Raw genomic sequence first — 15775 nt, forward strand, 5'->3', positions numbered from 1 at the left:
AGCCAAAGTCCAAGTTTGATTTTGATGAAGCGCAACTATTTCTTCTTCTATAGCTCTTTTCCACCCATCATTATAAAGCACCTCCTAAAACGATTGAGGGACAGACATAGATGAGAAGGACAAAGCAAACTGTCGAAATGAAGGTGATAGACCATTCAAAGAAACAAAATTGGAAATAGGACGTAGAGTACAGGAACGTATTCCCTTTCGAATAGCAATAGGTTGATCAGCTTCATTCAACAAGTTTGGTGGAGATTGAAGAGGAGGATCTTCAGATGGATTGGTAGAACAGGTGGAGGGCACATTATTAGGCACTTCAGTACTCCTCTTGGAACGTTTGGAGTAGACTTGCAATAGCAGTAGATTTGGATGTGACTCAGTGGCTTGCTTTCCAGGTAAATTTGTGTCCTTCACCACAGGAAGGGTGGTAGAGTTTGTCCAGGTAAATGTGTGTTCTTCACCACAGGAAGGGTGGTAGAGTTTGTGGAAAGTTGCAATGTCTTCACATTATCTGAGAAATATGGAGTATTTTTAAAGAAGGTGACATCCGTGGACACATATTGTCTATGGGTGATATGATTATAGCATTTGTAGCCACTCTGGGTATTTGAGTACCTCAAAAACACACTTTACAACTTTGGGTTCATACTTATTGGGGACATGATCAAATTGATGTACAAAACATACGTATCCAAAAATTTTAAGAGGAAGAGAAAAGGAAGGATATTGGGAATACAAGACAGGAAATGAGTTTTACCTCCTAATACTGATGAGGGCATCCGATTTATAAGATAATATGCAGCTAAAACATCGTCACCCCAAAAACATCATCCAATAATAATTCCTTAGCCACTTCAAGAAAATGACGGTTTTTTACACTCCACAACTCCATTTTGCTACGGTGTGTGTGCATAAGACATTTGATGGACGATGCCATGAGATAAGTGATAGGAGTGAAAAAGATTTAATATGTACTTAGCATTATCTGATCTTAGAACGCACACTTACACTTTAGCATAAAATTGAATTTGGATTTGTGCATGAAATTCTTTAAAATACACAAATATCTCAGAATGATCTTTCAGCAAATATAACCATGTCATTCTAGAGCAATCATATATAAAGATGACAAAATATTTAAAATCAGATAAACTAGAAATATGAACGGGTCCCCAAACATCTGGATGTATCAAATAAAATGGTTTATCACTAACTTTATCTTCACGGGATAGAAAAGACATTGCAATGCTTGCTTAACTCACAATCTTCACATTCTAACTTAAACACATAGGACAAAGACGGGACAAAACTCTTTAAATTAGTTAAAGATGGGTGCCCAAGCCTGGAATGCCATTGATGAGGAGAGATGTTAGTTTGTAATGCGGCTCCAGCTCCAGTCGTTCCACCCTTGAGATAGTTGAGTCCATTAGATTCATGCCCTCCACCAATCATCATCCCCATCTTTAGATCCTGAAACTCACAATAAGAAGGATAAAATTTGACACCAATTTAGGGATTTGGTTAGTTTACTTACAAATAATAAGGTCAACGGGAACTTGGGAATCTACAAAACTGAAGACAATGAGAGATCTGATATAGGACACGCAATGCCTTCACCAGATACACTAGTTGAAGTACCATCGGCCAGGGTGACAGACGAAATAGATGAAGACTAGACTAACTTGGACAACAAAATATGCTTACCAGCCATATGATCAGAAGCACTAGAGTCAATAATCCATGGAGTACTCTCAGAAAACATAAGACAAGATTGGCCTGACTGAGCAAGGGTAGCAGTGGAGGAAGAAGCATGAGTGGATTGATTTTTCATAAGTTTGGCATATTTTTCCTTGGACATAGTGACTGTGTCACTTGAAGTACTAGGCTTAGTAGGAGTGGTAGGCTTGGATACATAACCTTCTGAACTATCCTCTAACGACTTGACTTGATTAGCCAAGGCAGGCTTCCCATCTAAATCCCAACACAAATCAACATTATGATTGTTGAGGCCACAATAAGTACAGTGACGATTACCCCAACCACAACCACGACCACTACTGCCACCACGACCACAACCACCTCCAAATCTACCAACTCAACCACGACCACCTCGAATTCCCCTATCACCTCTGCTTGATGCAGAGATAAAAGTTGAAAGATCTGATGAGGCGGAATTCTGAGTAGATATGTCAGTTGTCCTCCGAACTTTGTTTGTCACTGAGGGAAATTCATAACTTCCAAGAATCTGGGATTTTCACAGGACTGAACTAAGATCGAAGGCCAGAGAGGAATTTAGCAACATGAAATTCCTCCCTTTGCCTAAGCAAACCTCAAAATCTATTGACAATGTTTGGTATACATTCAACTCTTCCCTCATGCTGCATAGGGTAGAATAATATTCTCCCACACTTCTATCTTTCTACTGGAATGCGGATATATTTTGTAGGAGTTCATAAATATGGATTAAGTTTTTCTCACTAGAATACATCCTCCTTCAAGGTATCTTGGACATCTTTGACGGTATTGAGGAAAATTATATTGGCACTGATATGTGGTTCCATGTTATTGCATAACAATGCCTTAATTTGGGCATCCTCTGCAACTTAATCATCATAGTCTGTCGCAGTGATATTAGGTTTAGGCGATGTCAAATATTTCTCTTTCCAGACAAAAAACTTCTACAGATGTGGCCCACTATAAGTAATTCATGCCATTCAATTTTGTTGATGCTTTTTGGAAGCACCAAATCCGACGAGGATATAATACTGCTCGTGGAATCATTTTTGGAATCTATCTAAATAATAACAAATAATTTTTCATAAACACATTCTTCAACAACCTGACCTACTAAACCAATACCTGCTTCTGAGTTTTGACTTGTCTCTATCAACACAATAAAGGAGGGCTTCATGAAACTTCTAAAATTTCAGCCTTCAAATATGATTCCATACTTCAAAACTGATTGTAGATTGCATACAAGATGAAAGATTACTTTGTTCCATCACGCGGGTAGAATGCAAAAGGAAGCCTTACACACCTTCATTAAACACGATTTCACCACCCATCACGTGGGGGTACAACAACCTCATGAGATTAGGTTATGTCAGACCCAGAGAGAATGAAAAAAAAAAGTAAGATGAAGAAGTGAGAGATCAAGAAGAAAAATGGATCAAGATAGCTATGATACCATGATAAACAACCACTTGCTCTAAAAGCTCGAGCCTTTAGAGGATGGCATAGTGATGTATATCAAGGGACTTTAATAGTACATAAGTCCACATTCCATTGTTCACTACATTTGAATACTTCGAATCTATGCCGTAAGAACTGAGCACTTTAATCTCAGGTCTTGCATTAGCTGTTGCATCCACAAACATTTGAAAGTATGAGCAATCGACAACATGTGGAGGAATACTATTGTGCAATAACAACTTTGCAGCTGCCTTTCCAAGATTATCCACTATTTGCTTTGACCATATGTGTTTCAATTTCTTTTGCGTATTAGTGTCCTTTCTAAATACTGTCTCACCACTAAATAATCATATGTTGTCATGCCTACTACGACTACCACTCCCCCCACCCACATCATGAAGTAAACCATTCCTCCCAAACATTTGACACCACTCATCATCCTCACGTTGACATCGTAAACTTTTCCTCCTCGCAATCATCACCTCCCTATCCGAATCCTCTTGACTCAATGTCCTCATCAACCAATTGCGTAGGAAGCCCCAAACACCTCCGCTCTACCTGCATCAAGCACAACCTTCTTCTCTTTCTTCCTCATCGCCTTTATACCTTTGATTTCTTCCAAGTTCTCCATCTCCTCCCTTATTGCTTCAAAGATACTTGCACACTCTGAAACTTGGCTATTTTGATGGTCAAGTGTTGTTTTAATTGGGTTATGCCCCCGCTCACACTTCTACTGCAAAACTTGCATATAATTTATTGTCTACTCCCACCTATCCTTACTCCATACTTCCACCCTACATTTTCATTCTCATTCCCAGCCATTCCCAACAAATGCAACAATGGTCAAATTCAATACACAATAGTAGATTAGATAAGACAATGTTTCTGCAGTCTGCACAAGCCACAAACACCACAATAAAGGAAAATGTATTATCAATTTGCATCATCAACTAAGAAACTCAACATATATTTGAGACAATAATTTTTATAATGCATCATTAACTAATTACAAATTGGATTTGAAATTTTAAAACAAGAAAAAAAGAAACAATCTTAAAAATCAAACAAATTTATGATTTTCCCCAAATCGGATCCCCAATGTCAATTTCCCCGACATAACCAAATCACCAATCAGATCTGATGCAAAATACTCCCTCATTAACCCCTATGCATTACATTTCAACATATTTTAAAAAATAATTAACAAAAAAATTTGAAATTGAAGAAAAATAAACATAATATTTGAGAAAAAAATGACAACAATCCTCAGATCTGGTGTAGATCTTAACAAAATTAGCCCCCAAAGCAATATATTTGAAAAAAAAAAAAAAAAGAAAGAAAGAAAGAAAGAAAAAAGAAAGAAGGAAAAAACATTTTTTTGGAATTTCTAGAAATTTGGACAGCAATTCCCCAAAACTAAACTTTTTTATTCCAATAAGATCTGATGTAAATCTAATTGGAACTGAGTCCCCATTATAGATTTGTGCTTAGATTAAAAAAAAATTTATAAAAATTTTTTTTAAAAAAAAAAAGAAGAAAAGAAACGATTTTTAAAAATTGCTGAAAAATTGGCCGTAAATTCCAAAAAAAAAAAAAAAAAAAAACTACAAAAATTATTAAATCGATCTCCAAATCCAGTAGGCTTTGATAGATCTAGGTATATAATGAACATTTTTATGGATTTGAACAAGGATAACAATTTAAAAAAAAAAAAAAAAGCCTTTTTTTTCAATTTTTTCAAAACTGGCCCCAACCTCTTTCGATTCTTCAAATTGGATGAAAATTGTTGTTTTGATTCTCCAAATAGCTGTAAATGGCACTAAAAATCCCTCTTCTTTGATGTATTGAAGTGATTTGAAGCAAAGAAGGAGAAATTTGGGGGGGGGGGGGTGTTGCGGTTTGTTCGCTTGATACAGGTACTAAATATTGGTGCCAATACAACCTGATACACGATTGGAGTTTCATATCCAATTGATCCACCCTCGTATCGAGCTGATATGGATACGATAAACCCGTATTGGTTGCTACAATATTGGTATTCAAAACTATGGGTTTTAGCTCTTTCCCTCTTATTATTATTATTATTATTATTATTATTATTTTTTAAACAAGCACACACACCCCCACACACTCACGCCAACATTACCTTGGGCTTCCTCTTTGCATAGGTGAGTTGCCGAAACATCTTTGGGACATGGTTATTGAAAAAGTGGAAGCAAGGTTATTTGTGTGGAAGAGTAGATACTCCTCTTTTTGGGGAAGGCTTACCTTAATTAAAGCTGTTATGTCTAGTATGCCAATCTACTTCATGTCTCTGTTTAAGTGCCTGAAAGCGGGGGTGGATCAGTTGGACAAGCTAAGGCATGTTTTCTCATTGCAAGGGTTGTTTGAATCTCTGAAATTCCATCTCTTAAAGTTGGATGGGGTGTGTAGGCCAATTCAAGAAGGGGGTACGGGGATAATGAGAGTGGAGGAGATCAATAAGGTGCTTTTGGGTAAATGGTTATGGAGATTTAGGTTGGAGGAAGAGAATCTTTGGAGAAGGGTAGTTGCATCTAAATATGGGGTTTGACCGAGGCGGTTGGTGGGTGAAGGGCTCCTCTCTCTATAGAGCCTCTAGTATTTGGAAGGCCATTGAAGGTGCGAAGGAGAGCTTTAAGAAGGGGGTGTGTTTTGGTTTAGGAGATGGGAAGAGGGTGCTTTTTGGGGATGACGATTGGCTAGGCAATAGATCTCTTCGAGCCGAGTTCCCTAGATTCGTGAGGGTTGCTTTGGATGCCAAGTCTTATACGATCGGTTGTTTCTCAGTTATGGGTGAAAATACGGTGTGGTCCCTTCTTGTAGAAGAAACCTCTCCAATGAGAGAGTTGAAGGAATTCTCAAGGGTAGTGGAAAAGCTTCACGACACCAGCTTGGTGTTGGAGACGAAAGATTCCATGGTGTGGAATATAGAAAAATTGGGCAAGTCTTTTGTCCGATCTTTCCATAGCCCTCACCCCTAAAGGTGCGTTGGGCGTCCATGTCCTTTAACTTCATTTGGGGCTATGATGCTCCCCTAAAGATAGCAAGTTTTGCATGTTGGTAAGTATGAATTGGGTGCTTACCATTGATAACCTTGAAAAGAGGGCGATGTGAATCTCCAATATGTGCTCTATGTTTCAATGATGCGGAAAACCACTTGTTTATTCATTGCTTGTATGGTTGATTCATTTTGGGTGGGCTCTTTGGGGCGTGTTCAAGACTGCTTGAGTGTTCTTCTCGGGCAACATTGATGATCCCTTTCTAGCTTAGCACAGAAGTGGTATTGGTAGTGATGGAAAGAAGCTTTGGAGGTTGTCTTTATTAGCTGTCCTTTGGTCTATTTGGAGCAAGAGAAACAACCGTTGCTTTAGGGATAAGTGTGCTCTGGTTTTTGTTTCTCTTAGGAGAGCTCTTTTCAATGTTAAAGAGTGGGCTTCCGATCTGAATATTCCAGCTGATTGTATCTTTTAAGTTGGTGGGACATGGATCAAATGAAAATTGAGTATTGGGGTGGGACATGGATCATATGAAAATTGAGTATCAACTTTAGTCTGAAAAGAACATTGCTTCTGAAGGCAGTGGAATGGTTGGACAAGCTAAGGCATGTTTTCTTATTGCTAGGGTTGTCTGAATCTCTGAAATTCCATCTCTTAAAGTGGGATGACGTGTTTAGGCCAATTCAGGAAGGGGGTGCAGGGATAATGAGAGTGGAGGAGATCAATAAGGTGCTTTTGGGTAAATGGTTATGGAGATTTAGGTTGGAGGAAGAGAATCTTTGGAGAAGGGTAGTTGCATCTAAATGTGGGGTTTGACTGAGGTGGTTGGTGGGTGAAGGGCTTCTCTCTCCATAGAGCCTCTAGTATTTGGAAGGCCATTGAAGGTGTGAAGGAGAGCTTTAAGAAGGGTGTGTGTTTTGGTTTAGGAGATGGGAAAAGGGTGCTTTTTTGGGATGACGATTGGCTAGGCAACAGATCTCTTCGAGCCAAGTTCCCTAGATTAGTGAGGATTGCTTCGGATACCAAGTCTTATGTGGCCGGTTGTTTCTCGGTTATGGGTGAAAATACGGTGTGGTCCCTTCTTGTAGAAGAAACCTCTCCAATGTGTTGGAGGAATTCTCATTTGGGGCTATGTTGCTCCTCCAAAGATAGCAACTTTTGCATGGTTGGTGAGTATGAATCGGCAATGTGCATCTCCAATATGTGCTTTTTGTGCTTTAGTGATGCGGAATCAGTAAACTACTTTTTTCATTGCCCGCGTACGCTCAATTCATTTGGGTGGGCTCTTTGGGGGGTGTTCAAGACTGCTTTGGTGTTCTCGGGCAACATTGAGAATCTCTTTCTAGTTTAGCATGGAGGTGGTATTGGTAGTGATGGAAAGAAGCTTTGGAGGTTGTCTTTATTGGCTATCCTTTGGTTTATTTGGAGCGAGATAAACAACCGTCGCTTTAGGGATAAGTGGGCTCCAGTTTCTATTTCTCTTGGGAGAGCTCTCTTCTATGTTAAAGAGTGGGCTTCCAATCTGAATATTCTAGCTGATTGTATCTCTTAAGTGGGTTGGGTTTCCTTTGTTTTTGGGCTGTGGTTTCCCTCATAGGGAATGTTATGATTGAGAATGGTTTAACTAGGATTTAAAGCAATGGCAGAAATAAGCACTTGTATAATTGCCAGGACTATGACTACAATATTTTGACTGGGGTCTTGTACATTCTGGTTTGTGAATTATTTTTATGGGTGGATATGGGTATCTTTGAAAGTTTCATGGGCATTTGATGATTTCTAAGAGATGTCTTTTATATTTTTTTTAATTGTCTGACATCAGGCATAATTTTGGTTTATTTTGCAGGTTGATATGACTGCGTTGAAGCAGATGGGGGACAATGACCTCAAAGAGTTAGGGATACCAATGGTATTTGTAATTCTGTCTCTATCATTACTCTGAGTTGTCTGTCTCATCCTGCTTGTTTGATTACTTTGAAATGCTCTACCGAATCAGCTATTAACTGAACTTGCTTTTCCTTTACAAGTACTGTGTTATAAGTACATGGAAAGTTTAGCATACTGCTGCTATTGTGCATCTCCAATACATTTTTATTTTTTTTTTGGACGAGATTCAGACTATAAAGGTTAAGTGTTGAATCCTTGAACAGATTTAAGTTTATGACCTTTAAGAACATTTAATTTCATCCTTATTTGTAGCATGCTGGGTTATTTTTCCAAGCCCCAAGTTTCCACTTCACACGACTCATTCAAACTAAGATGTTCTTGAAAGTACATATGATTCTAGGTTTTCCTGTTGCTGAGAGCAGATTATGGACAGAGAATATTACACTCATCTGTAAGATTTATTTCCTTTAGTAATGGATGTCTCAATATTCATTTGTTCGGTGGTTAGAAGAATGTTCCATTTATGGGACCTCCAAAAGTGAGTTGACAATTAAGGACCAAGTGAAGAAATTGCGTGCAGTGTTAGATTAACCTGAAGAAACAATATGTCCTTCCCCAACATGTGCATCATCTGCAGGAATGAGGAATTGGTCAACCACCTATTCATTCAGTGTGGTGGCGTGAAAGGCATGGGCTTCCCTTCTCTCTCAGGTGGGGATATCGTGGAGTTTTGCTCAACTGGCGATACTTTGTTGGAATGACATATTGTAGCGCAGTTTTGGCACTATTTTTAATTAATAATGCAGGGGCATTTTTGAGTGGTATAGCCTGTGAGATGTGGGGACACACTCGGGGTGAGCGGCCCGTGTGAGGCGGTTGGCTCGTGTGAGGCGGTACCCATGTGATGTGGGGCCTACAAGGGGGGTTCGGCCGAGGTCCTAACCCATGGGATGTGGGGCCTGGGCTATGAGATAAAGGAATTGATTCGCCATGCTTTATCAGTTCAAGCTTTTAGAGCAAGTGGTTAATTGTCCCGCACCAATTATCTTTAAAAAAAAAAAAAAAAAAAACCATTCCTTGTCTACTTTAGGGCCTGTTTGAAATCATGGATTCCAAGGTAATGGAAAGGAAAACGTAATAATGATTTCACCATCAGATGAAAAAATGGATTCCAAAAGCTAGGTTGTGTTTGATTTGTAAGGAAAACTAATTTGAAATCCTGTATTCATTAGACAATTTGTACCTCGTTTCTTGTGTCAGAGAAAAGGACTTGTGGAAAAGCCTAATGATGACTTTAGAATCCACTTTTGTTCGCAAATCAAATGGCAGAAAAACATCAAATCAAGGGAAACTATTTTCTTTTCCCGTGGAATCCATGGTAGCCATTCATTGCATCATTTGATATGCTGGAGGCATGGCTATCACTTAGTTGCTGGAACCTTCTCCATAGGTGCAGCTTCTGCTTCAAATTAGCTTTGGACTCCCGCTCCCACTCCCACTCAAAGCTAATACTTGTGAACATTTTGAAATCGAAACTTCCGCCCTCATATTCGATTTGAGGCTACTCCCCTTCATGCTTCATGCAATTATAATGTATTAGAGGATTGTTGCATTTGACTTCACTATTATACCTCATAAAATATTTGGTTCAGGTTATGTCAGATTCAGAGTTACGAGTCATGCCATTGGAGGATTGTGTACAAGATAGATGGTTTGAACAATCACCCAATATGACTTAGTATCGCCTTAGTTGTATCGGTTTCAGTGGGAAGTGGGACGTATCTGGCCCTGGTATAGTTAAAAAAAACCCGACTTGGTCTGACTTTCGTTGTATCAGAACTAGTTGACCTGAATCAAGACAAGTGAAGGCAAGTTGATGATAGGCCTCTCGTGTAAGCTATACCCGCATGTGGTCTTAGCAAAGGAAGTAAGGGTTAGGCTCCCATGTCAGTTTAAGCACCATTTTGAAAATGGTGGTGACTCATGCATTCATGCTCCTCACAGCACATGTGGCACCAATGTCCAGTATCCAAACCATCCAAAGTGTTAGGGCATCGTGGGTGGAGCATATCTTTAAAATCACAGTGATCAAGCAATCATATGCCCCCATTAATGGCTATCAAATGGATGCTTAAAAAATGAAATAGTGATTGGTGTCCAATTGGAAGGTAAATAATCAGATGTTTAAGATTATTTTCTCCGAGTATGTCCACAATTACGTCTGGTATGTGGATAGTTTGGATGGCCGCACAACCAATGCCATGTGTACTGCTGAAGAGTCACCACCATTTTGTATATGGTGGCCCCTAAGCATGTAGGAATGTGGTAGAACTCTTTTTTTTTTTTTTTTTTCAAAACGACAAACAGTGGAGGAGAGGAGAGGAAAAAGAAGTTGAGAGATGAAGAAGAATAGTAAGTTGGTTATTGCTGCAATGGTGATAACGATGAGGGAGGCTGGAGCCTGGAAGGAATCTCGATGAAGCTCAGTGTGTTGGGAAGAATTTGGGAGAAGGTTCTTTGTCCTACAAGGACATTGTAGCTGGGGAGAACTATGCTCAGACGCAAGAGGAGGGCACATAAGTAGATTTAGAGAAGAAAGGAGTAGTTAATGATCAAGATGTAGGAGGGAGAAGGGCCTTCCATGAAGGGCCCTACAAATGCGTATGTGCTTTGAATCAATCAGGATGCGATTTGAGAACCTTGGGACTCATTGCAACATTCAATGGTGGCTTAAGCAAAGGAGGATACCACCCTATCTCAAATTGAGGGGTGGTTGTTGGAGTGTTGTGGTCTAGCTCCTGATGAGTTTTCGCTGAGGCCTATTAAATCAAATGAGGTGTGGATCTACTTGCGTCCGGAAGGAGACATGGACAACCTGTTAATAGCTGGTGTGTGTTCATAGAGATGGTCCGATGTATCTCATGAGAAGATGTGAGTTCTTTGTTTTTGGCAAGGAAGATGTGTTGTTCGTAGTTAGGGGATTCCCTTAGAATTTTGGTTCATGGATTTTTTTCGTTTCCCTTAGAATTTTGGTTCAGGGATTTTATTTTTTTTTCGTTGCAGTTGCAGTTTGTTTGGGCGAGGTGGTCGAAATCAACCTTGTGACGGAGAACGGGGTAGAATTGGGTGTTGCCAGAGTGAGGGTTAAGAGAAAGAAATCTCTAATAGATCAGACCTTTCTATTTATGGTGATTGGGGAAAGGAGGCTGATGTTTAAGGTTTAGTGGGAGGTTATTGGCAGATGTCCTCTCCTGTGGGGTGAAATCTGGAAGTGTAGGGAGGTTGGCAGTGTGGTCGGAAGTCATGGTAGTCGACTGGGGGCAATCGATGTAGTTCGGGGTGGCTACTCTCGCGGAGCACCAGTAGTATCATGTAAGAAGCCCATTGGGGGAGAGGAGGTAGGTGAGGTCAGCGAGACTGAGGGGTTGACGGGTGGAAAATGTGCTCCGTGGGAGTTCTCAAGGCAAGCACACCTCTATCGAACCTCGATTTTGAAGTAGGATCGGAGCTTGAGCCAGGCTCATCTGATTGAAGTTGCCGGTGACGCGAAGGTTTGGAGTTCAAATAGGACAGGGATGAACGCCATGGTGGCATTTATCTCATTTCTCCTTCCGAGGCAAGAGCCTCAATCAAATGGCGATGATGTTTCAGAGGGGGGCTCTGATGATGACCCATGGCAGAGTGATGAGTTAGCATCAGGTGATGATCGGTTGGATTTCAACACACGCGGAATGAGATTCAAATGTTCTGGCTTTAATAGTGTCCTCAACATGTGTGAATGTTTTAAGTTCTCTGTGACGTGCGGTTTAGCTCTCTAGCGTATGGGGCTTCCTTAAGCAGCTCCACTCATGTGCCCCAAGTCCCCATGTGGGACCTTCGACCCCTTATATGATCCATAAGGCTCAATTTCACTTTTCTTCCAGCATCACAGAGATAGTGGAAGTTCACAAAGGGGTTGCTTAGTGATCTTCTGAAAGCGGAAACAGAGAACGTTGCTTGTTACATGGGGATTTTGTAGGAGGGTGTATGCAATCCTAGGGCATATCGGGTACAGAGGGTGCTCTTTTCTCAGGAGACCAGGGGACCATGGCAGACGTGAATACAATCCACACTACATTAGGGGATTGATTGAGTGCTACAAAGTTAAAAGGATGGGAAGAAGATGCTAAGCTGTGTGAGAATTGAGATCAAGTCTTTAGAAGGGGTTGTCGTTGTCACTCCTCTCCAAGTTGAGAAGATGGGGGGAAATACATATATGATATGCATGATTGACGTTGGAATTATGGAGGTTTATCATGATACGCTGGGTGTGGGTGATTCGATCTCTGAGGAACAGTTCTGATGGACCAAAGACATTTTTGAAAGAGTGGGGGGACTGGTGGGGATGACCTTTAGGGCGCAAGATGAGGACGTCCACGCTTTCTTTCAGTTTGTCCAAGCTAGGGGAGCTCAGTGGCAACAAGATCTCTAGTTGCTGAAGCCGAAGAGATCTCCTGAAGGTATGAGGGAACTCCTAAGCTTACAGTGCTCTATTAATTACGAGACTATGGCTAAAGCTAACGGAGGCAAGAGGGGAAGATTGGGTAGAGCGGATGTCCAGTGATAGTCCTGTCATGGAATGTGCGTGGCCTGGGGTGCAAATTCAAGTGGGCTTAGGTTAGAAAGGCATGCAGGAAAACTAAGGTGGATATAATCTCTCTTCAGGAATCCAAATTGCAATCCATTGATATAGGTATTCTTGATTCTCTCTGGGGGACTAAATCTAAAGGTCAGGTTATTATCGACGCGAATGGGGTTGCTGGGGGGACTTTAGTTCCTTGCAAATCTTGAGAAGTGGAAAAGGATGTGTTTGTCGATGCTTTCTCTCTTTCAGTCAAACTCTGCCATGTTTCTTCTGGTTTTCAATGGGTGTTTATAGTTGTCTATGGACCATGTGTTTATAGTTTTAGGGACAACTTTGGGCGGAGCTAAACAGTGTAAGGCAGAGGTAGGAGATATCGTATTGTGTTTTGGGGGATTTTAATGTGGTTTGGTTTTCCTAGGAAAATCCAGGGGTGGGCTTATATAACCAAGAGTATGAAGCTTTTCTTAGATTGGGTGGCTTACCACAAGATGGTTCACCTTCCTTTGGGGGTGCCAAGTTTACATGCTCCAACGGGTAGGATAATGCATCGTTGGCACATTTGGACAAATTCTTAATGTCGATGGATTGGGTTGAGAAATTTCCTTTAGTTAGCGCAAACTAACAAGAATTTCTTTTGATCATTGTCTGCTTATTTTGGAGGTGGTTGAAGATAATTGGTGCCCTAGACCTTTCAGCTTCGAATTGGCTTGGCTGGAAATTGACGGCTTCAATCAACTTTTGGCAGATTGGTGGACTTCTTTCTCGGTAGAGGGTTATGTCAGCTTTAGATTGAGTAGTAAGCTCAAGATGTTGAAAGCTAAAATTAAATTGTGGAAGAAAGAGGTGCTTGGTGCTAGGGAGGCCAAATTCAATAAGATGGTGGAAGAGATTCATGAGTTAGACCTATTGGAAGAAGGTGGCGGTCTCTTGGAGGAAGATAGAAAGAGGAGGGATGAGTTATCCTTCACTTTGCCAGTCATTTGAGGGAAGAGGAGATAAAATGGTGGCAGAGATATAAAGCATTGTGGCCTAAGGAAGGGAATAAAAATATGTGCTTCTTCCATAACATTACTAGTGCCCATGCTTGCGAGAATAAAATATCTTCTTGTGTATGGTATGAGAACCTCGGACAAAAGCAAGATTTGCAACTCTATAGTTTAATTTTACACAACTTATGTACGTTGATCGGTGGTCAAGACTGCCGCTTGATAATTTAGAATTTCTAAGGTTGAGTGGTGAGGACATTGAGATATTGGAAGGCCAATTGCAGAAGAAGAGGCGCTAGCTGCCCTAAGCTCCATGTTTGGGGACAAGGCTCCGAGCATCTATGGTTTCCCTATGATGTTTTATCAGAAGTTCTGACACCTAGTTAAAAGGGATGTGATGGATTATATTGCAGAATTCTTCGAGCATGGCCAACTTTCTAGTGAGCTTGGAGCTTCATTCATAGCTCGAATTCCTAAGGTTGAAGGAGCAAATCATCCTAAAGACTTTAGGCCAATTAGTCTTATTGGTGTCCTATTATCTATCAGCCAAGATTCTTGCTTGCAGGTTCAGGGGGCTTTAGCGAAGGTCATATCAGTAAATCTGGGGGTGCTTGTGGCGAGACAGATTTTGGACGGCGTCCTTATCGTGCATGAATGCATTGATTCCAGACAAAGAAAAGGGCAATGTTCGCAAGTTGGATATTGCAAAGGCGTATGATCGTGTTGACTGGGAATTTTTAGATTATATACTTGATCGTTAGGGTTGTGGCCGTAAGTGGAGAGAATGGAATCAAGCTTGCATTAAATTGGCTTCCTTCTCCATTTTGGTTAATGGGTACCTGAAAGGGTATTTTAAGGTGTCACGGGGTCTTCGACAAGGAGACCTATTATCTCCCTATTTGTTTGTGGTGATAGGAGAGGCTCTTAGTATGATGCTTCATAAGGGGGAGGAGAATGGGTTATTTGGTGGTTTTAAGGTAGATGGCGGATGACAAGTTTCCCATCTTCCGTATGTTGATGACATGCTTCTATTTTGTGATGCGGAAGAATCTTCAGTAGATAACCTTCAGAAAATTATCGTTTGTTTTCAAGCGGTCTCCAGATTGAATGTTAATGTGGTCAAGTCTGAATTGTTGGGAGTGCATGTCTGTAGCGATGGTCTTTGTTGTCTTGTGGGTTTATTCGAGTGCAAGTCTGGGTCTTTTCCTAAAACATATTTAGGGTTGCTTCTCGTGGGTTTATAGAGCTTCTCATTTATGGATAGGGATTGTAGCTATTGAGCATTTGGTTTGGAGGGGGATTGTTTTTGCTTTGGGTAATAGGCACCTAATTTGATTTTGGGTGGACATTTGGTGTGGTGATCATGCGCTTCAGGATCTTTTTTCTCTCCTGACTGGTTTATGTCTATGGCAACTTCCTTTTCTTATTGTGGTGGAGAGGTGGTTTGATGTCCGACTTGCCATGGGAATCTATTGCATGAGGAGCTTGTTGAGTTCGCTAGTTTGTTGAACAATCTCGAATGTGCTCTTCCTTCCCCTTTGGAAGCGAATGGGATGGTTTGGTAGGGTTATAAATCCAAAAAGTTCTTGGTTCATTCGCTTTATTCCTTAATCTCTAAGTTGTCCAGTCCTTCTCATCCATTTCAACATTGGTTTTATGGGGCTCCTTCTCGGGTCATGGTGTTTGTTTGGCTTGTGGCGTGTAAGAGGGTGCTTACTATCGATAATCTTCAAAGGAGATCCAAAGTTCCCAATGTTTGCTTGATGTGTATGGAGAACACTAAATCATTTAATCAACTTTTTTTAATTGTCCTCATGTTTATAGAGTCTGGGTCCAGTTTTTAAGATTGCTTTGCACTGATTAGGTGATGCTGAAGTCAGTGGGTCATCTTTTGTGGGCTTACCACGGGGGAGGTATTGGGAAAGCTGACAAAGGCTAAATGGAGGTTGTGCCTCATGGGTATCCTTTGGGTTATTTGGGGGCTAGGAATGGTCGTTGTTTTAGGAACGAAAGAATGGAGGTGGATAATGTTATTAGTAAGATCAGGGGTTTTGTGTCGACTTGGGCTG

At 40.7% G+C, this 15775-nt stretch overlaps 1 protein-coding gene across 3 annotated transcripts in view; it reads left to right on the forward strand.

Moving 5' to 3' along the window:
• LOC131255430 (uncharacterized) overlaps nt 1-15775 on the forward strand; it is a 72360-nt gene that overhangs the window by 40565 nt on the left and 16020 nt on the right. For all 3 annotated transcript variants that reach the window (XM_058256137.1, XM_058256136.1, XM_058256138.1), the window contains exon 7: nt 8056-8118. In XM_058256137.1, coding sequence (XP_058112120.1) covers nt 8056-8118 — 63 coding nt within the window. The remainder of the gene's footprint in view (nt 1-8055; nt 8119-15775) is intronic.

The sequence above is a fragment of the Magnolia sinica genome, chromosome 9 (assembly GCF_029962835.1).
Source record: "Magnolia sinica isolate HGM2019 chromosome 9, MsV1, whole genome shotgun sequence".
Taxonomy (NCBI): domain Eukaryota; kingdom Viridiplantae; phylum Streptophyta; class Magnoliopsida; order Magnoliales; family Magnoliaceae; genus Magnolia; species Magnolia sinica.